General features: G+C 35.8%; 2 protein-coding genes across 2 annotated transcripts; both read right to left on the bottom strand.

Annotated features, from left to right (window-relative positions):
* Positions 1–1,523: 1,523 nt before the first annotated feature.
* Positions 1,524–4,955, bottom strand: LOC144433037 (uncharacterized). The gene is made up of 3 exons (XM_078121349.1): positions 4,655–4,955; positions 3,768–3,951; positions 1,524–3,489 (listed from the first exon to the last, which is right to left on the bottom strand). Exons 1-3 carry the CDS (start codon positions 4,953–4,955, stop codon positions 3,021–3,023), a joined length of 954 nt encoding a protein of 317 aa, XP_077977475.1. The 3' UTR covers positions 1,524–3,020.
* A 5,478-nt stretch (positions 4,956–10,433) lies between these two features.
* Positions 10,434–21,147, bottom strand: LOC144433036 (low-density lipoprotein receptor-related protein 4-like). Its single transcript, XM_078121347.1, has 10 exons — positions 21,006–21,147; positions 20,197–20,439; positions 19,362–19,524; positions 17,252–17,379; positions 16,125–16,403; positions 14,935–15,111; positions 14,522–14,773; positions 12,351–12,513; positions 11,291–11,418; positions 10,434–10,786 (listed from the first exon to the last, which is right to left on the bottom strand). The coding sequence occupies exons 1-10, from the start codon at positions 21,145–21,147 to the stop codon at positions 10,434–10,436; spliced, it is 2,028 nt and encodes a 675-aa protein (XP_077977473.1).
* Between the last annotated feature and the right edge of the window lie 3,542 nt (positions 21,148–24,689).

Here is a 24,689-nt window from a genome sequence, read left to right as displayed (position 1 = left end):
TTGTTACTGTGTTGCAATGTTGGGCAGTGCACTAAGTTGTTTAATTGGGTCAATTTTCCCCCAATTTTCCAACATTGATTGGCTTTGTTCTAGACCGTCAATTGTGACCTCATCAACTTTTTTACACACCGTATATCAAACATGCATGTTCATGGCAAATATAATAATTTAACTTTGATAGCAGAACAGCACTTAAGCGCCACATTGTTGCAATTATTTCCTAAACCACTAAAACACACATGTGTGCCAAGCTGTAAACATGAAGGGATCAAATAATCACTCGAAATATTCTAAACTTACACATTACATTGTCCACAGTTTGATTACAACTTTACGATTTGGTGGTGTAACACGGAACTGAAACACTGAACATATTGATAGAACTTTTTTGATATTTAGTTGCAGATATTTGAGATATTTGAATTATATTATTACATTGTTTACAGAAATAGCAAGCTACATATATGTACTACTAAACATTTATGCACTTCACGAAGGTATGTAGGTCTAAATACGGTGCCATATTACAGTAGTCTAACTGCAAGACCTTTAGGTATTCTTTTGATATTTCAAGCACCCAAAGGTCCCTTGCAATCAAGACATTTACAAGACTAATATTGCAGCAACAATCTGCTATACTGTTTTACATTGATGTTCTAAGTTCTCATCATGCCGAGAATTTGTAATCTTGTTGCAAATGTAGTTACCTCGATTTCAGAATCTGTTTTTTAGAGGTGCTGATGTGAGCATTATTACTTTCTGATTCAGAAAACAAAATAGATATATCTTACTGTCTCTTTCGTTCTGCTGTGACACCATCCATCGAAGTCTACACCTTAACCTAACAAATCAAACAGATAGCATGATAAAGTGGTTTAATTCATCCTTCAACCGGATGCCAGATTAACATCCGGAAAACACATATTACATTTTTAAAACACTTGTTTATCATACTAAAATGCTGAAATAAAAGTCTTACAATCCTGCTTAACTTAGTCATTAAGAGTGAAGCATGTAAAACTTTTCAATTTTATGAACTACTTGTGAAAGGTATGGAAATGATTCAAGTAAGAAGTATAAAATCATCGTTTTCGTCGTCGTCATCGTCCTCCTCCTCCTCGTCGTCGTCGTCTTCGTCGTCGTCATCATCATCATCATCATCATCATCATCATCATCATCATCATCATCGTCATCATCTAATTACCAAGTAAAACAAGACTTGGATTAAGCAACAAGCCACCCCTAAGGATGATGTACAAAGACGTTTTGACCAGTGAATGAAATTCTGCAGTGCGCGACCGACAGCAAGTGCATACAAAAAGTCATTGAGTTCACTAGTCAGAACCGACTTGTATACCAGCACGGGAGTGGTTTATCTGTACCACTATTTGGGGAAAATATAATAACAAAATAGAGCTTTATTTAGCCCCGGAATATGAATAACCATATATTGATCGGTGCTATGATTGATGCGAATCAATATTAATAATATTCAGTAAACAAATATATACAGTTAAGCCTACACATGCAAGAAATATTATGTTTTCATTAAAAATTGAAGTAATTAGTACAAACGTAATCTGCCTGTATGTGGCCTTGGGAAGATAACGGCTACAAACTTTGAATACTTTACATTAACAATAAAAGTACTTTGACAGCTGATCTGAAGAGAATCTACTTGTGTCCTACTTACAACCATGCACTGATTGGATTTATTTTATCTGCTACTAGTATTTCAGGAGAACAGTCTGTACATTGATAGACCCATTAAAAATAGTCATGAGACAAACCACCAGTTGACACAAACTATTACTTGAAATGGTTGGTATACCTTATGCTTCGGTTTTTGACATTGGAGTGAGACCGTGGCGATAGACATGGCGGCAGGTTAATTGTATCACCGGGAGAGGGGGGGGGGGGATTAAGTCAGTAGACTTCACGGGTTTCGGGATTTTCCACTCAGACAAATAAACGATACTGTGAGACAAGCTCTGGGTTTTTATTTCGATTTGTAGTAAGCATGTCAGTGTAAGATCTTACTTTTATTGTAGGACACATGTATTTTGCTGATGTTGTCCTTAGCCATTGATTTGCACAAGTACAAACGGGCCACAACTAAGCTGCCTTCGAAATTTCCTCTGTCTCATTTTGAAAATCTTCCGCCGACAATTAGCAGAGTTCACTACCACTGTGACATTCGGAGCAGACGACAAATGTACTACGTACATCAAAACTTGGACACATGCCAACTCTCCTCCGTACTGTAGTACGGTTACTTGTTATCGACACCAATCTCTCAATTTGCGTCATCAATATATAATTACTATAGTACGTCATGTAGACATACAGCGACTACTGAATATTTATTAGAGAGATCAGACTTCTCTAATATGTAAATTCTTAAGGGCATGCATGTAATATGTGACTGAGTATTAATGTGTATTTGAAACACCTCCATTTATCTACTTATTCCTAGCACTCTATTTCAACGTAATTATTTAGAGTTTTCTTAAAGAATAATAATTTTTCAATGCATGCACTCTAAAATGAAATTTTAGTGTTCAAAATGATAACATATACATCGGTGGGATATAGAGATGTATTGTGTAGGGTCGGACCCGTTTCACTTTGTTAATTTTGAAGAAGAGATGTCTTGGTGTCTTTCTGTGGTATTATGTAAATGTAATCTGGCCTTCAGGTTGCACTTAATTCATGGAAGCATATATAATATGAGTTGTTGTTGTTGTTGCTGCTGCTGCTGCTGCTGCTGGTGGTGGTTCTACTGCTACTGTTGCTGTTCCTGTCATCAAGTTATCATATACTGTGCGTGGTTCGACGAGTCTGGTTTCATGAACATATTATTTGTTGAGGTGACGGTTTGGTATCCATTATGAAACCATGCAGAGTTGATGGATTATAATTAGGTATTATCAATTCCTTCACGTTTCAAATGTTCAAGCTGTTTTTGTATCATCTCATAAATCTGTTTCTTCATGTCCACCTGGTGCACTTGTTTAGGCTAGTTTTGACCAAACCTTGCTCTTCCAACTTGTTGTGGCTCACACCGATTCAGATGCATGTATGTGTGTTCCGATTTGGTTGTTGTAGAACAATCAGCGTATTCATTTCCCTCGTTCTTACTATTAATAGGTACTTCATAACAGCCAGATACATCGCGGGATTTTAGGCATGTTTGTTCTCGCGTTTTGACTTGGGAGCAATTTCCAATCGTAAATGTGTCTGATTTAACAGCACTCTGTACAGATTCAACACCTAAACCCAGTGCTCTGCACGCATCTTTTTCTTGTACACATGATGGTGATGACGGTGCAAAGGGGTTGTCATCGTCCCTGCATATGTTTATCTTCCAATCAGTAACTACATCTTCATTATGTGATACCACATTACACATTACTATGTCACCTATTTCACAATATATCCCCTCAGCACCATTTGGATCATTGCCATGTCGGATTCTTTTTTGTTTTCTGAAAAAATGGGAATCAATTACTGAGCGTCATTAGAATGGAATCACAACAAAAGATAGTACACTTGCCTTTAAAAGTAATTGAACGATATCAAAAGATGTGAAAACACTAAATGGAACCTCTGTAATTATTTTGGTCTGTGTGCAAATTTCACTTTCATAATTTATGTCTACAGCCTCATTGACCACTTTAACCCTTGAATTTAATCGTTACGGATATCCTTGTCGTGGACAGTCGGATTTTGTGGAATAAAAATGACAACTTCCGTCGTTTCTTACCTACAGTACATAACAAATACCACCATGACGACGACAATAACAATCAACATAAGTATACCACCTCCTCCAGCAATCCCCCCTATCATAGTGTTGGTCAAGGACTTCATTCCATCTATATTGTAAGGTATATTCGTAGTCATTGAAGTGAGATCACTCTCTGTTGATGCTTTTCCATTAATTTTCCCTAAGAAAAACAAAATACTTATCAGACTGAGAAAACAACACTCGAGAACGAGGAAGGGCTTGTCTTTGAAAACAATGCACTATAACAGTGAACAATGGGCCATACATGGTTCTGAAGATAAATAAAGTCATTATCATATGTCTTTGAGAATATGGCGTCAAACTAAAGAAGAGGTTACAATACAACTGGCATATCACTCACTGGAAGTGGTATTACAAGGTTGTTGATCGGGTAAACCTTTCACCAAAAGCTTTTCGCTAACAAGTGTGATGAACTCAGCACGTATTACAATGTAAATGACAAAATTGAAAGAAATGACAACACACGCTGCTATATAATGTATTTCGTCGTGTACTTACCTTTTCTCAAAGCCACTATCTAAACTATGAGGCTAACCATTTTATTCGCATTCGAAAAGTTGACACCTTTTGTTTTTCATGTAGACATTTTCTAACATCAATGCCCAATATTATCCATGGTAAATGTAACAGTTTCAAAAGGATGATTAGCTTAGAAAATATTCAGAGAAATTGATTGGTCGCCTATTCAATTGTTCAGATGACGTCATTACGTAAACGTACTTATGGAACGCTAATGGATGAGTACATTTATATTAGAGAAGTTGTCAAAGAGGATACCTGAATAAATTATTAGACAACCAATTCCTACATTGTTAGTCACCATTAAACTCAAAGCTCCGTACCTGTCGTTGGCATACTCGCAGAACTAAAGAAGTGGATGTCGTTTGGTTTTTCAAACATTTGATGTCCAACACTGACAACATTGTCGCCAGTAGATTTATCAGCCCTCTGTAGTCGGTTTTTATCCCATTGTGTCCAGTAAAGGTAATCACCAACTACTACCAAACCGAATGGCCGAGCATCAGCATCAGATAGAGTTATAAGGCGATGACGACTACCATGCTCTAAGTGGTAATATTCAATGACGTCAGTTCCGGCATCGCACCAGAAGAGCTTCCGGTCTGGCAAATGAAAATACTTCATAGATTATTGCATTATTTTAGTAGTTACTACAAGGGGTTGGGCCGCATCGCATACATGTAGGTTATTTCAAAGTGTTGTCAACGATAAGCGTGAAGACCAGAATTGAAACTTAACTTTATCCTTACGTACGAAATTAGTATGAGCTTTGTAAATACATATATTAAAGTGCCCGTGTGGCTGCAAATAGACATTTAATGCTGCTGTTTGATAAAAACAACATTGTGGTATTCTTTTATTTAAACAACATTAACTAAGTCCATGTTTATAACTACTTATAATAATTGGAAGACACCCTAAATACTGTGTAAATGTCTTTATTGTAAGTAGAGGAAATGATGTGTAGACCCTTTTGTGCAATAATTGATTTACAGGCACGGACTTGGTCTATGTTAACGTTGTTTCAGGCTGTTGTTTGTTTCTTTGTTTTCAAGTCCAGACAATACAGTACATTCTTGAAAGTACACACTAAACTTATCCCCAAACCCTCGCAAGGAATTCCCTAAAATGGATTTTTTTTTCGAGATTTCGAAATTGAAGTGCTATACTATTACATAAATCATTTTTTAATTCTCAACTAGCTACGGAAGGCAGAAGTAAGTATTGTAACAGTTGTAATGTTTATGGTCGTTTAAATCGTTATTTTGTGTTATTTTCTTGTTGCGAATTCTTATAAAACAATAATTATAACGATATGAATATTTTAATTGTCAAATTGCCATTTCTGTAAAACCAGGACTTGTTTGCCATCACCTTCACGATATATTGGTTTGAATATAAAGCAAATATCAAACGTTTAAAAGAAATAGCACTGTTTATGAGCTCTAAGTTACCCTTGGATATTTTAGAGTGTTTAACAGAAAGTACTTTTAACAGCATGGAGGTTGTGTGTGAATTTAATAAAAAATTGTGTTTCACTTTTCTGGTCGTACGCCAAATCTTAGAAATTTCCTTAATGAGAATAACAAAAGTAACAGAACATTATTCACGAACACTAACCGATTTTATCGAGTGCAAGACCATTAGGCCATAGGATATTACTTGACACAAGCACGTGTCGTTCGCTTCCGTCTAGATTGGCGCTTTCGATTCTTGACGATTCTCCCCAGTCGGACCAATATATTAAACTGTTACAAATAGACATGGAAGGTATTAGGCAATATTAAACTGTACACATTCTTGATCAATAAAGATAGACTTGTCGCGGGGTCAAATTTCCCTGAAAACCAAAGGTTTATAGCACATGTACGATACGGTTTGTAACCGGACATAAACTGAATCTCCTCTAAAAAGAATACAAATTAAAGTAAAATAAAAACGTTGGGGTGTTTTGTTATGCAAACAGCAAAGGTATTGAGGAATGAATGCGTGTATACAGTGCTATCTTTTCATGGAAACTCAAAGTACCGGTCATAATATTACTAACAATATAATTTCGTATTCAAATGATAGCTAATTAACATCGTGGACTACACACCAAATGCATAATAATATAATTATGATTTGCATTGCCAGTGCAAGTTCAAAGCTAAGAAAGGTGTGGATCAATGCGTTTGTCTCTATTACATTGATATGAAAAGATCAAAGGTAAATATAAAAGTTAATCGTCAAACGAAATATGAAGATTGTATCAGCAAGATCCAAGGACCATGACCATTTCGTAATCATCAACAGAGCTAAAAACATAAGTAAAATAGCACAAACTTTTGGCTATCGTAAGCATGTGTCCTTACTTATATGTGATTTGTGAAGCATGCATTTTTTAATACAAAAACCGAACTAATAAGTAATGTAAATACCCATGAATATTCATAGCGGATTTCTCAAAACCGATTCGCAGACAGTTTTTACTTCAGCTCTTGTAATTTCCTCCACAATGTTCGAAGACAGAAGAAAACAATCATTTTATTTTATTACCCGTACATGTGGCGTTCAGTTTCCATCTCGTAATTGTGATTGTTAATATAAGATGTATTTTGATCGGAATGGTCAAATGGAGTTTATATCATTTCAGCTGTTTAATATCATTACCGGTGCTATGAATATTGTTTTATAATTACAATTAATTATACACTTAAAGTAGCTGGATAGAAATTCTCTCTCTCTCTCTCTCTCTCTCTCTCTCTCTCTCTCTCTCTCTCTCTCTCTCTCTCTCTCTCTCTCTCTCTCATATATATATATATATATATATATATATATATATATATATATATATATATGTGTGTGTGTGTGTGTGTGTGTGTGTAAAGTTGCATTAATTGTTCTCGACGCAGCTTATTCCATTCAGCTCTATTGGATTTATTGTTTATGGCATTAATTGATTAACCAATGTCTTTTGTCAAAGTCTTCGTATTTACTTAGAATGATAACATTCGATTAATTGGGATTTGAATAATTTCACATTTGGTAGCTTTACTTGTTAATTGGATTTAAGGTGTGTAATTCAAGCAGACAGAAAACATTTAATACGTACCTGTCATCACTGTCGACTATTATAGCCCTTGGTTCATCAAGGCCAGTGTTTATCAGATTAACTCGATCACTACCATCTAAATTTGCTGTCTCTATTCGGTCGGTTCCCGTGTCAGTCCAATATATCTGTCTATTCACAACATCAAGTGCAATACCATCGGGAACTATTGAAACAAGGTAGCAATAGTGAGAACAGTCGGAAAAGCAGACGTTCAGAGAAAATCAATCAGTGGATAGAATAACGTTGAAAGTAAATTGTTATCATATATGTATTATATCCGGATCCGATCCTCCTATCTAATTCAATGGGAAGTGCACGCATCGAACACGTGCAATAATCATCCGTATCACGACCCGACACTCTTTGCCCAAATATGGTAAGTGGCGTGCTGTACGACCAACATTTGTAATAAATTGCCGATATTTGTAATAAACTGACGACATTTGTAATAAATTCTGTGAACGACAATTGTAATAAACATTGCCGATATTTGTAATAAATTTCAGAGAATAATGTGTAATAAACCTGCCGAAATTTGTAATAGAAAAAAAATGTTCAGGGAGAATGTATCAATTAAAATTTACCATTTATATCTACAGACAAAATAATTTCCATGTAACTCCCATCCAGTGAAGCTCGGTTGATAGTGTTTAAGGCTACGTCTGTCCAGTACACTTTATTGTCAATGTAATCGAAGTCAACAGCGACTGGATTTTTAACACTAGTTAGCGGTAGAGGTACGTATTCTAATGTAGGAGAGAACACGTTGATTTGGAATATTTTGCCGCCATCAGACTGAGTATCTCCAACAAGCACGAAGTGGTCTAAGTTGATATCTGTTGGAGAATGCGAATTGAACTTTCATTAATAAGCCCATAGCCTTGGTGGAGGTCTATGATTAGCCATGGACGCCCATATGCTTTGACTTACTTATGTTGTATCTCATTCCTAGTTTGAGGAAAACAAAAACAAAAAAGGAATTAAACATGTAACTTTTTGACAAAACATATCCTCAGGTATAGGTTCACCTTTCCTTACCTAAAATTTCACCAGAAATACGGGGTCGATGAGATGTGTACACAGTACATACTTAAGAAATATCTTTTTAGAAAAAAGTATTAGAATTGACCCCTCCCCACCCCGAATATCATATCTGTTATGGCAATTATGGAAAGTTTTTTCACAGGTCATTGCACTAAGAACTTACTGAAATGTCCTTTTCATGGGTCGTGCTTCTCTGAAGAAAACTATTTTTAATATAGGTTAGAATCCTACCTAATTGACATAAAGTGTCGGTATCAATGTCCCATTCTCCATTCTCCTGACAAAGTACACCAGATATAGTAGTTGGTAGGAAGTACATATGGCATTGGAATCGGCATATGTATCCTGGGGTGTTGATACAACCATCAGTCATGTTCCCCGACGCAAACTCAATCGGACATTGAGTAACTGACGAAATATATAATAGATAAAGAGGTCTCATTATATTATGTTCGTCCAAACACATTGACTTTCAAGTTGATTAATTGATTGGACGTCGCGGTTTTAGATTCTAATTATGTTGGTTGTCCATTTGTTTGCTTGTTTATTTGTAAAATAATGCATGACAAATGATCATATTAACTGTGAAAGAAGGTAAACAAATTTCAGTCTTTCTATATTAGAAACCTAATAATCAATCGATATTTAGGATATTCTATAAGTCTTGTGAAACCGGTGAGTGCGCAGAATACAGTATCTGGAGAATTTCAGAATTTATCCCTCTAGCCAAAATATCGTCAAACTTACTTCGCCGACTGCTTTTAAATGATTTTCAACACTTGGATAAGCTGTATAAATGGTTTTTGTCCCTTCGAGTAGTTCATTTACATAACGATGAGAATAATGACCTTGTATGGAAAAGTATCTACACAGTAACTAGAGAACTCACACTGCGTGAATTCCAATGGAAACTACTTCAAAGGATTTTACCATGTAACAAGTATTTGATTTATTGGAAAAATGTCGATTTTATGACATGTAGGTTTTGCTCAAATGTCGACTCTTTAGAACACATATACCTTAAGCGTGATTTGGCAAGAGCTATGTGGTATCGAATCTCAACAGCTCCTAACGCACTATTTACAAATGGATGACTTATTGTTCATTTATCAAGTACTGAGATCATTTTCAATTGTCAATTTAAACAAAGTAGATTAACAGAAGAGGAATACATAGCTAATCTTTTGATACTTGTAGGAAAGTGGTTAATTCATAAGTATTGGATGCCTGAAGCGAAGATACCATTGAACTGTATGTTGGAACTTGAATTATAATTTCAGGTATAAAACAGAAAGAATTGAATGTTAATGAAAGAAGACTAGAGGTTTTTCGAAAACTTATAAATCTTTTGCAAACATTTTGAGGCATGTGTATTTTATGTAAGACATTGCATTGTTTTGTATAATCATTTTGCTGGTGTATAATCATAATAAAAGTCTTGACAAAGAAAGCTAAATCGATATTTTGTCAGACAGGTAAAGGAAGAATAAGGGTCAATAATCAGCATTCACCTTATTCGTTTGAGGATAGCCACAATGTACAGATATCTCCAAAAAAAAACTACAACGACTTCCCAAACACCATGCAATCGAATAAATAACTACGTCATAATTACTACACATTCTGATACAAGGGTTGTGATTTGGATCATGGTGTACGATAGTCTTTTCAAAGATCACAGTTTTAATTGCAATGGCATCCAGTGATGACCTATGGCAGAAAGTTGAGTACATCCGTTCATTTGGCGAGCAACAATACAATTTTTAAAGGGTAATAATTTGTCAATTTCAGGGTGTCATTAGCATAAAGCCAAGCCATATTCTTGTTATATGTATGTTAAATTGGATTTGAACTCTAAGCCGGATTTGCATATGGAAATGTATACCAATAATGATGCAAAATTGAGATTCCTAAAAAAATAAATCAATATAAGCAAGCTCCATTTGTCATTATCAAAGTGGACGTCACTCGATCTTGTCCAACACTGACATAATATTCCTGAATACTAGCAGTAAATGATGACAATACGATACTGTACCTGTTGTTAGAACGCGAGCAGAACTAAATGCGTGAATGCCGTACGGACTTTCAAATATTTCATGTCCAACACTGATAACGTTGTTGCCAGTAGATTTATCAGCCCTCTGTAGTTGTTTTTTACCCCACTGTGTCCAGTAAAGGTAATCATCAAAAACAGTTAAACTGAATGGGTGAGCGCTACTATCAGAAAGAGTTATAAGAAGATGACGTGTACCAAGATCTAAATGGTAATATTCGATGACGTCAGTTCCGGCATCACACCAGAAGAGCTTTCGGTCTGCCAAAATGGAAAATAGAATATGTTATAATTTCACTATGTGCATATATGTGCTACTAATTTTGTAAACACAATTTATGCAATTTCCGTGATGAAAATATTAGTCAAAATAAAATAGTTACTCAAAACTATTTACAACGAGTAACTTTCCTTCTAAGATTGTATCACAACTAAATGCAAATATATAGTGAGAAATGATACTGGTGCTGTTAGAGTGGTTTACATTACATCGATTGCTTCCTGTTGATCTATTTTTTGTTTACATGTAGACGGTTTTGGTAGTCGGAGTCAATCAAAATGTATACACTGTCCTAGTAACAGAGTTTGATTTCTGATAATATACAATGTTATATATAATAATGTTAGTTTTTATATAGCACTTTCCGACGATCCCACACTACTCAAAACGTTTCACAGTTATCACTCCTGGTATGGACCCATAATAGCACAACAGCCCTTCATACCTAGACTCCAATCTATAAAGGAGATTTTATAAACACTAACCGACTTTATCGAGTGTAATCCCATTAGGCCATAGAAGGTTGTTTGACACAAGGCTCTGTCTTCCACTTCCGTCAAGGTTAGCTTTTTCAATTTTTGCAGTTTTCCCCCAGTCAGTCCAATACATTAAACTGTTATGAGATAAAGAATGTTGTATCCATTAAGTAACACAAGTCATTTTCACCACTTTCTACATCGCACGATTCTCCAGAAATGGGCGAAATATTGTTTGAATCTGCCATACACTGGAATAGTAACTTCTAAATATGCAAACAACAGAGGTGTTTTTTGTGTTTGCTTACATCGCCAGGACCTTTAGTGACATTATCTACTGCTTTTACCCTACTGTAGTTGCATCTGAATCCTCAGTTCCAAACTGCTATAAAGGTGAAACAATAGACAGACTGACAGATATGGAGGTAGGGACACTTGTGACTTAAGTAGTAGAACACGTAATGAAGCACCTCAGATGTTTGCATAGCCATATTTCCAGTGTGTAGTGGGCCTGTTCAGGGCTGATATAGAGACATCCAAAGATGCAGAGGTGATAAAGGTGACTTTTCGAGACTAAATGGACCCCGAGTAAAGAAATTAGTGCAAAACTAGCCTCGCCCGTGTTCCCTTTTGAGCAAGATTGCATCCCCAGTGATAGCAATCTTAATATCTTTCCGGAATTAGATCACTGCACTGGGCGCGATTAGATCACTTGATGCATAGCGGCAGTGATCTTTGTGCATTTTAATGTTCCCAGGTCGAAGTTTGAGAGTTAAAAAAATCGACGCTTTGCGATAAGTATAATTTTTAAAACGTTGTTACAATATATACAACGGCGATGTTTAGTTCATTATCCACTGTAAAGTGGGTGCTTTAAATGATATATATGATATACCTTGTTTTATCAGTGTTTCTAAACGTTGTCTGTAAAGTGAATTGCGGTGATCACGTGATACAACAGACAAACATACGAATTCAAAGAAAGATACCATTAAAGCATACCAGTCTGTGGGTCTTTCATCCAATCAGGATGCGGGATGTGTAAATGATAACGTATTATAGTACATACCTGTCATCAATGTCGACTATTATAGCCCTTGGTTCATCAAGGCCAGTGTTTATCAGACTAACCCGATCACTACCATCTAAATTTGCTCTCTCTATTCGGTCGGTTCCTGTGTCAGTCCAATATATCTTTCGATTCATAACATCAAGTGAAATGCCATCAGGAACTTTAAAAAGGTATGAATGGGTACGAATGAATTGAATACCTTTGAAAATCAGTCATTGCCATAGAAATGTGGCGTTGGAAATTGTAAGTGAGATGCAAAAAAAGTAATAGGTACCCTTATTAGAAAACACATAAACATAACTTTTCTTTCAGGTGGCTAAAGATCAAAATATGTGATCTCCTCCTTGATTATAAGTAGTTCTAACCATATCTGTCCTAAAGCTTTACGCCTGACATGATTCCAAAATCGATATTACAACCAAACTGACAACAAAATGCATGACCATGTCAGAATATACCTGAGAATATACCCAGAATGGCCTTGATATGACAAACTGTAGTATGTATGACAACACTTTGTGTCGGGAGGTCTGTCCGAGTCTCCCCATGCGATTACCTAATGTAGTTTCTCTTTTCCTCAGTGTCACAACATTCGATTAATTTGTGGGTTTTAATTAAATAATGAAACATGCAATATTACAATTTATTTACATGCAATATTACAATTAAGTGCCTGCACAAGGGTTGGCACTCTTACCAACATTTTGGTAATGAGTGCCACTAATTATGATATTGCCCGAGCGCATGTTTTATTAATTTTATTTCACCGTACACTCATTGATCCAGTCATTCACATAGCTACTCTTCATTCATCATCATTTGTCATTGATAGAAGAAATGTTTCTCTTTGATGATGCATTTCAAAATTATACTTGCATATAAGCATCTAATATGGACATGACCGGCATTATTTGTAGGAGATAGAGTGTCCACGCACACAGCTAATCTGTAATTATATTTAATAAAACTTCTGCAAGAAATAAACTTTTATGTCTCCCTGTAGTTACTTTGCCACCTCGAACGCGCAACACATTAGTTTATTTACAGAAGATCCTGTGATTCGATTCTGACTAATGACAAATTGTGTAAGAATGTCGAGGTATAATAAATACAGTTCGCTTACTAACAATTATAGCTTTACATTTACCTTTACGTTTAATAAGTATGCATTCAGAAGTCATTAAATAACTTAAAGGTTGTGGTCAGACTTTTTGGCAGAGGGGAGGGGCTGGGGATAAATGGGGGACATGAAAAAAATTGGGGTTCGAAAGGGGAGCATGAAAATTCTGATGATCTCAAAGGGAGGAGCTACGAAATATTTTACTTATGATTTGAACCAAATTAAACCTCGATCAGGAGCTGTCGTTTTACAAGTACATTTGAAAATTTCTTGCAGCTTTGCCGTTGTTGCTTTGCAGCTTTGCAGTTGGCATCTTCTGTCAAGAAGGCCAAACACATGACATTGTTTTCTAAACATGTCGGTATTTGTCGGTATTTTTGCCATTTTTCCTGGAACAAGTACTTTACAGCTATGCTTCCGAATATTAATATAAAATATATGACATTTTAATAGAAGAAAAGTGACAAAAACCAAACACGTATTTACAGTTACGTGTAGATCACCATGATGACGTAGCATACGCTTATACAGAACGCTTTGACGCTACGCGTATAGAACACACGTAAATACGCGCATCTAAACCTCTAAATATAGCCATACAGTTGTATATATTATCACATACGCACGTGCATATCTCTAAGATTGAAAGAGAAAATCCTTCTGGTTAAGTATCTCCAAGTACAGATTACAGCCCAATGTGACACCTTTTTTGCAAAGCCCACATCTATTTGTAAAGAAATGTCATATTGTTATGTATGGACGCTGCAGTCGATTGGTAACTATTATATTAACGTAGTGTACACATTTGTACCAATTGTGCATCTCTAGAATGCGGGAAGTGTGTGTGTGTGTGTGGGGGGGGGGGGTACTGTGTCTGTGTGTGGGGGGGGCTGTACAATTACACTTATTAAAATATGTGTAGCTTGGGGAAGGGAGGGGGCTACGAAAATTCTTGGATTTACTTTGGGGCCTGCCAAATAGATTTTGACCAAAATATTTAACCCCTCCCCCTCCCCATCGCAAATTCCTACTGCAGCCTAAGGCTTACCGTCGACATTCACTGACACAATAACTTCTGTGTCACTCCCATTAAGTAAAGCTCGGTTGATAGTGTTGAGGACCACGTCTGTCCAATATACTTTATTGTCGACATAGTCGAAGTCAACGGCTACAGGCCTTTCCAAATCAGCCAGAGGTAAAATTACGTATTCTAAAGTAGAAGACGACGCATTGATATGGAATATTTTGCCGCCATCAGACTGGTCATCTCCAACCAGCAGGAAAGGTTCTACGTTGGTATCTAACGGAAAAATACAAAGTTTGCTTTTCAGAAAAATATATATATACAGAAGTATGTTTGGTCATAATTATACTTCATTCGAGGTATCAGAGAATCAAAAACAATTGCCCAATTTGTTCTTTATTTTTATTTTACAGTCACCAACAAGCCAACGATCTTACCTAATTCACATAACGTCTTTGTGGGTGTATGCCACTCTCCATTTTCTTGGCAACGTACACCAGAGTCAATGGTTGGTATGAAGTTTTTGTTACATTGGAACAGGCACGTATATCCAGGTTTGTTGATGCAACTATCGGTTATTGTACCTGAGAAGAACTCCATCGGACACCTAATATCTGGTGAAACACAAAATGAGCATGAAAATGGGTGGATATAATCAATATACAATGTAGTTGTATCATAATGAACAATTATAAGTCTATGAAATATGACTTTTAGCCAGATGTGAACTGTATGCTTTCCGTAAGGGTAAAATCTTAAGACTTTTGCTACTACACACAAAAAAGTTTTGGAATGCAACAGAACATATGCAATTTGTTTTGTTTGAAGAATTTGAAACGGGCATTCTTAAGATTTAGCCTAATACTGAAAACCATTAACTATGCAAATGTGTCATTAAAACTAAAAGTTACATTATCAAACTTTATACGATACACGGACTTTGTTATCATCAATGCATGTACCAAATTATGTTGAGTTTGCAATGTGTATTCTTATGATATAGCCTAACTGTTGAGTCATAAATTATGCAAATGGATTGTTCAGACTAATCGTTACATCAATATATATATATATATATATATATATATATATATATATATATATATATATATATATATATATATATATATATATATACATATATATATAAGCTTATAATACATGTGCACTCTTGTATCATGCTTGTATCATAAATGTATGTATCAAACTATAGAATTTGAAGCTTGCTTTCTTCATATAATGACTAATTACTGAAAATTATTTTTGCAAATGACTCATTAAAAGTAAAAGTTACATCAACAAGCTTTTTTGGGGGGACATGTGACCTTTGCGTATGCATATGTGTGTGTGCGTGCGTGCGTGCGTGCGTGCATGCATGCATGCTGGTTGGTTGGTTGGTTGGTTGGTTGGTTGGTTGGTTGGTGGGTGGGTGGGTGGGTAGGTAGGTCGGTCGGTCGGTAGGTAGGTAGATGGATTCAATGATGCTCCTGATATTTTATGTTTGCCTTGGAATTATACTCGACAGATACGGATTGTAATGCCATGTCAAATTAGCATATTCATTCATTTTAATGGAAAGTTAGATTCGTGAATACTGCCAGTCAATGAGTACAGAATCGTATTTTACCCGTTGTTTGAATACGAGCAGAACTGAAGGCGTGAATGCTGTACGGTGTGTCAAGTATTTGGTGTCCAACACTGATAACGTTGTTGCCAGTAGATTTATCAGCCCTCTGTAGTTGGTTTTTATCCCATTGTGTCCAGTAAAGGTAATCACCAAGAACTGTCAAATCAAATGGTTCAGCATTATCACCAGAAAGAGTTACCAGGCGTTGACGGCTATGACGTACGAGGTCGTAGTATTCAATAATGTCAATTCCAGCGTCACACCAGAAGAGCTTCTTCTCTAGTAACATTCATAGAATACAAAACAAAATGAATATATCTGTTATGCGATTGACAACGTTGCTGCGCTGTTCTTCTCTGTACTTGAAAAAAACAATTGTGAAATAAAATTGTTGTTGTTGTTGTTGTCGTTGTTTTCCACGTATACTAATTAGACGAATTACCGTAATGTTTTCAAATATCTATGTATCTCATCGGTGAATTATTCCTAATTGAAATAAAACTTGTCATTGCCTGCTGTCTATGTCAAAAATACGTGATTACTTCGGAGTAAGCAAATGGTTCATGCTGATTAACCCCTCATAAGCATATGTTTTACGCACTGTGAACGCAATAGATTAAGGTAAACTAATAGTTCAACGTAGGAAAATATATTCTTTTACTTTGAGGATGGGTTTTTTAGCGATTTTACTTTTAATGGGTTTGTTTTTTACCCCTAAATAATACTATTCCTAAAGAACTTTATCATCAAATCATCAAATTTAAAAATGGAAGAATTTTCGCCATTGTAAATATATGGCACTAAAATAAAGTGTAAATAAAATAAACTATTTTCCCCCACTACATGCTGACAGCAAGCACTACATACTACAATATGCTGATTTGAAATTGATTGTGCTATGTGAAACAATTTTCTGCATTGGCCAATATGGTTAGAAGGGGTGGATGCCTAACCTACATTAAACCAATGATCTCACTCGTTACTTGTATTTGAAAACTTGACTCTTCACCCTGGCCTCCATCTCCAAGGTCAAATGGTCAAAAGTGGTTCCATATCTCACGGTAGACGCTTTGGGGATCGTTTGCAAATCGGAGACAACTTGTGAATGATTATCAAAGAAAACTAACCAGTTTTATCGAGTGCAAGACCATTTGGCCATCTAAGATTATTTGACACAAGGACCAATCTTCCGCTGCCATCGAGATTAGCTCGTTCTATTTTCGGCGATTCTCCCCAGTCGGACCAGTATATGAAACTGTTAAAAATGTAATGTGATATGTATTATCTGCAATTACCACACATACATACGTCAGAATCTCTGTTATAGCAAATATGACAGCTCAAGATAAAAAAAAATATCGCATTACCCTTAGATCCTACACATCAATACCCATTAGTATCGCTGCCATTAGTGGCAGTCATATTGATTTCTGATTGGTTGCTAGCGACGACTTGTAATTGTAAACAAAGATGCCAGCACGCATCCAAGATTAGTCTAACCACATACGCGACACTTCTCTTTTATTTCCTTCTAGCTATGGGACGATCGCACAATGCCAATAAGCGAACTTCGTTCAATTAAGGAAGAGGGGGTCTGGCGTCAAAGTGATTGCTGAACTTCATTTTCGAATTTCGAACCAAATTCCGAAAACTTTCACGCCTTCAATGATAACAGGTTCTGCATTTACTACTGAGAAGTTAATAGCTCGCGCAGCGGCAGCGAAGCTGCCGCGTCGCGGCTCAATGACTAGTACGCATGCGCGTCGTATATACTATGCGAAAAAAATTGGTGGTTCTCCCAGGGATGCATTGCGGCGCGCAGTGACTACGCATGCGCCTTCCATATACTACGTGCAGCTACTACGTGCATTCTCCACGCGCTACCGCGCATACCGTATCATCGTATAGCATAGGCGAGATAACATCACTATGCATTGCAATATTGTAACAGTAGGCCTGTTGGCACGATTATCGTAACATTGTAACGAGTATCGAGGCATCACTGTACCTCAAGGAGAAATTGTTACACTATTTAGAAGTTTGATGATGCACGGCGGTATGCGATACGGACCACTGATGACAGCGCAGTTTAATTTCCGGGTTGTGGAAGTGTGGTTTTGACATTTATATTGTCGATAATTGATTTTTTTACATGTTCTAAAAAGAATAACTACTTTCCTATGTTTGTTGGTACAGTAACATTCCTAAATTATCCAGTTGAATTGAGAAATCGTGATGTTCGGCAACATGTCAAAACATTTGTCCAAAGACCAACGTACATTGTGGAGAGTCTATGATAAGTTGGCTGATTGAAAATGAACAATATTAATCTAATGGCTATGATGGTTTTTGAAACCAACAACTGCATAAAGTGTTGACTTTCTTTACTTCTCGTCCATGTCAGAGAAGTAAATGTCATTCAATAAAATATATTTTGATGGTCAATACCCCTGGAAAATGACCCAAATCAAGTGTACGAACCCTGACCCAGGCAGCCGGTCACAAATGAATATACCCTGTGCGAGCTTATGGGCTTTGCCTAGTTATGATATTATCAAAGTTGATTAAAAATAACTTCTAATGTGATGTACAGTGCTGGTGTTTTTACATTTCATCGATCGTAGTCTTGTGACCGCTATAATTTCCATCATGGTTTGTATCATATATAAATATTTCGATGTCGCACTTTTGAAGGTTCGTTTAGGGGGAGGTGAGGTAGTTTGGTCCTAAACGAACGAAGTTCGTTTATTTAGGTATGTGTGACATTGTGCGATCGTTCCTTAAGGAGTCTGTTTTATCATAAAATGGGTGTGAATCATAAATAAAGTGCCATGTCAATGGTATTTTACAACTTTTAAAAGGTACAATCATTGCCTGTTTCCGAGATTTTAATGATATCAACGACCAAACTAACAGTAAAACTTTTGCGCTTTCATTTCAGAGATACAAATTACATTAAAGGTTCACCAACAGGTTGACCTGTGTAAAGCAATGACTATTGATTTATACCACTTATTGCATTTAATTGTCATGTGTACAACTTTTAATTTACTTTTAAAGTCCGATAGTTCAAGTTCATGTGCATCACTAGTTTGCCCATTTTGAGCTGCCCTCTAGGGTTCATTCTGAGAGTTTGTGACGTCATTAACTTAACACTTTCAATGGCGTGCAGTAGTTACCCAGTATTTGAACCAAACATGTTTAAACAGTAACATTCTATTGGAACAATATACATACCTGTCATCACTGTCGACTATTATGGCCCTAGGTTTGTCAAGATTGGTGTTTATCAGAGTTTCACGACGGCTCCCATCTAAGTTAGCTCTGTCTATTCGGTCGGTTCCCGAGTCCGTCCAATAAATCTTTCTATTCACAACATCAAGTGAAATACGTTCAGGGGCTGAAATTTAAAAATAAGGTATGGATAGTGAATGTTTTACATTCCGTGAGGATAAATGTGGGGAGCCCGAAATCTTGTGGTATGAGAGAGACATTATCATATGTCTGATATGTATATATGTATAGTTAAAATGTTTACAAGAGCTATTTACTATGTATAAGAGATATTTGAAACCATATACATATACAAGTACAAATGTACTCTATGATTTTCAATAATGTGTATGTCTTGATATTTTTAGTGGCCTCCTACATCTCCTTATTTAAAAAAAGTGTTTTTTTGTTGGTGGGGACAGCCCCTCCAAGATCAAGATTGAGCTCAACATTCATCATGGTAAGGTATCTCCCCCAAATCCACACTCACTTGAGGGAAAGTCCTGCTTTGTGTAGCTCATCTATTAGTAAAGAAGTTTTTTATGGCACCTTGCCTTGAATAAACTTTCCATCATGATGAAGTGCGGGGTTTCACTATATAATAACTGCGGAAAATCTCAGCACATTTATGAAAGGGCAGGCTATGGAATATTTTGAGAGATTAAAGGAGGGAGGCTGAGGAAAAAGGTTTGACCATACCAAAATATATTCTCTTTCTTGTTCTGCTCGTTCTCTTACAATGAGAAATACTAGTATAAAACAGTCACCCTTAGGGAAGAATTCATTATAAAATGCTTACCCTTGATATCTACAGAAAGAATAATTTCCCTGTCATTCCCATTAAGTGAAGCTCGGTTGATAGTGTCGAAGACTAGGTCTAACCAATACACTTTGTTATCAACGTAATCGAAGTCAACGGCTACAGGCGTCCCCACACCAGTGAGCGGTAAAGGTACGTATTGTAATGTAGGAGACAACACATCGATATGGAATATTTCACCATCTTCAGTTCCAACAAGTATGAAGAGTTCTATGTTGATATCTATGAAAATATGTAGATCAAGCTTTTAGAAGAATAACTTTCAAATATATATATATATATATATATATATATATATATATATATATATATATATATATATATATATATATATATATATATATATATATATATATATATATAAACAGTAAGTGTTTCTGGTCTGGTCTGTATATATATACATCGGGCTTATTTTATTTGAACCTTTTTTGGTAAAACGACATGCAAATTAGGATAATTAATATGTACGAGTTTCCTTCAAAACTGAATGTCTAATTTCATGCACGAATTGAATCAAACTGTTTTATCGATTTTTACCATCATCAGATAGAATATATGTACTTAATTTCATTCCGTTTGAACCGACGCTTCTTTAGAAAATGGAGACACAGATAAACACACACACACACACACACACACACACACACACACACACACACACACACACGTGCATACATGCGCGCAAGGAAATCAAATTATAAGCAAACTTTCGGAAGATGAAAGGCATACACTTCACTGTTTCTGTTGTCGCTATATTTTGTGTAGTCGCTAAATAAGAGTATACTTACCTAATTTACATAAAGTGTCGGTATCCATGTCCCATTCTCCATTCTCCTGACAACGTACTTCGGATACAGTAGTTGGTACGAAGTACTCATTACAATCAAAACGGCAAGTGTATCCAGGGTTATTCACACAAGTACCAGTCATTGACCCGGAGAAGAACTCAATCGGACATCTAGCAACTGGTGAAATACAAAACTAATTTCATTTCATAGAATACACAACACAAATAAGTTCTGTGCGTGAGGAGAGAGAGAGAGAGAGAGAGAGAGAGAGAGAGAGAGAGAGAGAGAGAGAGAGAGAGAGAGAGAGAGAGAGAGAGAGAGAGAGAGAGAGAGAGGGGGGGGGATTACCTGCAGTGTCAGAGCTGATGTACGTAGATTGTAGTTAATGAAATGTGTTATTTATTTATTTTATTTATTTATTTCATTCATTTATTTATTTATTTATTTACTTCATTTATCTTTCGTAGCTCCTTAGACCAGTCGTTCTTTCCTTTCCGCAATTTGAACAATTTTATGATTTTCTTTGCTAAATTGTTTAGTTCCTGACTACAGAATTCCAAATTTATACTACATTATCTTCACACTACGCCCGTCTAGTGAATGTCGTTATTCTCGCAAAGAATTCTGTGCTCCCCCTCCCTACAGTGTTCATATAAACATGATGACGTCGCATACCCACATGATTTTAGTTTAAGCAGACTGGAGGAGGCATTCGTTTGGACATTTGCATATCATATCGGTCTTAGAAAGATGAGAAAGGTCAACAACATTTGACCTTTGACAACAACAACAACAACAACAACAACAACAACAACAACAACAACAACCAGCAACCCATCACATTTTAGTGATCTCTACAGTTGAACATTTTCCGTCTACCTCAGTACGGCTATTACTTTAATGGGGTGTTTCGGTTGGTGAAAGTTGTTCCCCCTCCAAGATCAACAAAACCAAACATGACGACGAGAGTGCTTCTAGTGTGTTATTGCAATGAAAATATGAACGACAACTTGTTATTGCATACTAAATTAAAAATGTTATTGCGTAGGTAACAGCTGTACCAATGAATGTTAGAGAGCGATGACGCCAGCCTTTCAATTTGTGATGGATTACTACTGACATGGGCCGTTTTTGCGCTTCGCCCAGCATGGGGTTGAACCACATTTAACCCTTGGGTAACGACATTGACTAGACGTAGTGTGAAGATAACATAGGAATACGGTCGTCAGGAACTAGACTATATTAACCGTGAACTTGATACCATGCAAGTCTCCAATACGTAAGTCTGCTTGAACCTTAGCCAAGATTGCCAAACTATTCATATTTAATATTTAAAACCAAAAAATCCGAAATACGATATTTCGTTAATCGTAACTCTTCCAACAGGATGTATGGATCCAGGGTGAACCATTAATATCATAATGATGGACATCATTTATTAGCCAAAGTACAAAAAGAAGTGTTTCTGGTCAGGACATTTTGTCTGAAGTGGTGTGCTACGACGTTAATTTGCTCTTTTTTTTAAATTCTCAACAAACCTGTCACTCAATCTACTATTTATGGCAGTTACTGTACTTTATAATTAGAGCAAGTGTGTGAGTGTGTGAGTGTGTGTGTGTGTGTGTGGGGGGGGGGGTGAGATATAATTTGCTTGTTCATGATAGGCTCTGCACTATAGTCTTCACTGAAGTAGCAATTAATGTAGGAAGGGTTATTGTTGTGTTTTATAGACTGTGGGGGTACTTAAATGATGCGCGCCTGCGCTGACCAGAAACTATTCTTATCTTTATTTTGGCCACAGAAAGCGGAAGGGAAATTTAGTGTTATAGTCTCATATACAAGCGGAAATTGTTGACACAAAGATGTTTCAACTGATGCGAATTGTATAGCCTAATACTATGCTGCTAAAGAAGCACTAGCTGCAACGGGAATATGTTTTGAAAATATTTTGTGAAGTATACGTACAATAACTTACTCGTGATATTGAACACCGTGAATATTGCATCACCTGTGGGTAAAAGCATTTTTCGTAGCTATATACACGACAACTCAAATGGTGATTAGTAGTCTGCGCCCAAAAATCAGTGCCCTCAAATGGGATCATGATTTCAAAATGTGTATGTACACTTTAGGGGATAATATCGACCACTGATTAGCATGTACAATGCCTAATTTTTGGTATCTGACAATTTGATCTAAAAAATGATTCTCCAGTTACAACAAGTACAAGTTTATATTGATTCAAAAGTTAGATTCTGTTGGACATTTATCTTCCCATTACACTAACTACTATAACAGATAATATTGACAACTAATTATCATATACAGTGTCATTTTATATGGCCAATTGTTTAGCGAATATATCTGGGGTTTTTTTAATGAAATATGAAAATATTCCATGTGTTGATATTGTCGGTTTAAATCTAGCAACCCCGTTCAGTTTAATAACCATACAATTCAATGCCCGACTGGATGTGCAATTTCCTGTATCACATTTCACAAACAATTTCCATAGAACGGTTAATTTATTCTGACTGGCTGAATGACCTCTCTACTAACATTGCGTGGTACCTAATTGACGTCATTTTGTAAACAAGGTTAACATTGGTACGTCTGGACAACAAATTGCAATTTTGAGGATGCGGATATTGTTTGGTCACAAGGCGAGCACACATGCTTCGCCGGCAAGTGCGATTACACAAATCAGTCGAAAATAAGAACAGACTAATATATATATATATATATATATATATATATATATATATATATATATATATATATATATATATATATATATATATATATATATATATATATATATATATATATATATATATATATATATATATATATATATATATATATATATATATATATATATATATATATATATATATATATATATATATATATATATATATATTAATATCAGACTCGTCTTCTTTCATTTTTATGTATGATAGCTCTCCAAGGTGATCGAGCACTCTACTTGGCGAAAGAAGAATGAAATTATATGTATATATATATATATATATATATATATATATATATATATATATATATATATATATATATATATATATATATATATATACAGTTCCGTTACACTTTACGTGGTTCTTAAAGATTTATATTACTTTCTTAGGTTATAATATACTATGTATATCCGTCGTGGAAGCACTGCAATTTATACAAGTTCTCTTCTTCCACTTTTGGATTGAGAAACAGACATGTTTGGAACAAACCACTTGTCCTTCTTCAGTGTCTAACTGGATCAGTCAAACTGAGCCAAATTTTCTGGAGCTTTTGAGTAACCAGAGTTAGGTTAGTTGTGAATAATTCAATTCTATTTACTCTTTCAGTCTGAGATCACTTATTAAATGCAAACTACCATCGCCCGTCTATCTAGAATGTATTTAATTCATTACAAAATGTAAAGAAGCATTAAGTATAAAAATATTTTAGAGTTTTTTGCTGGCCCAATGGATCAATCCAAAAACCACTGCCACCCCACCCCCTCAGAGAAATTAACTAGTCCATGACTTCGACCATTTGCCCTCTGATAACTGGGTCAGAATAAGGTACAGTAGTAGTAGTAGTAGTAGTAGTAGTAGTAGTAGTAGAGGGAACATTTATCGCAATGAATGGTTGAATGGTTGGACGAAGAACTTTTGCAACAGAGAA

This window comes from Glandiceps talaboti, chromosome 3, assembly GCF_964340395.1.
Source record: "Glandiceps talaboti chromosome 3, keGlaTala1.1, whole genome shotgun sequence".
Classification (NCBI taxonomy): domain Eukaryota; kingdom Metazoa; phylum Hemichordata; class Enteropneusta; family Spengelidae; genus Glandiceps; species Glandiceps talaboti.
This window is presented reverse-complemented; position numbering and strand designations above follow the sequence as displayed.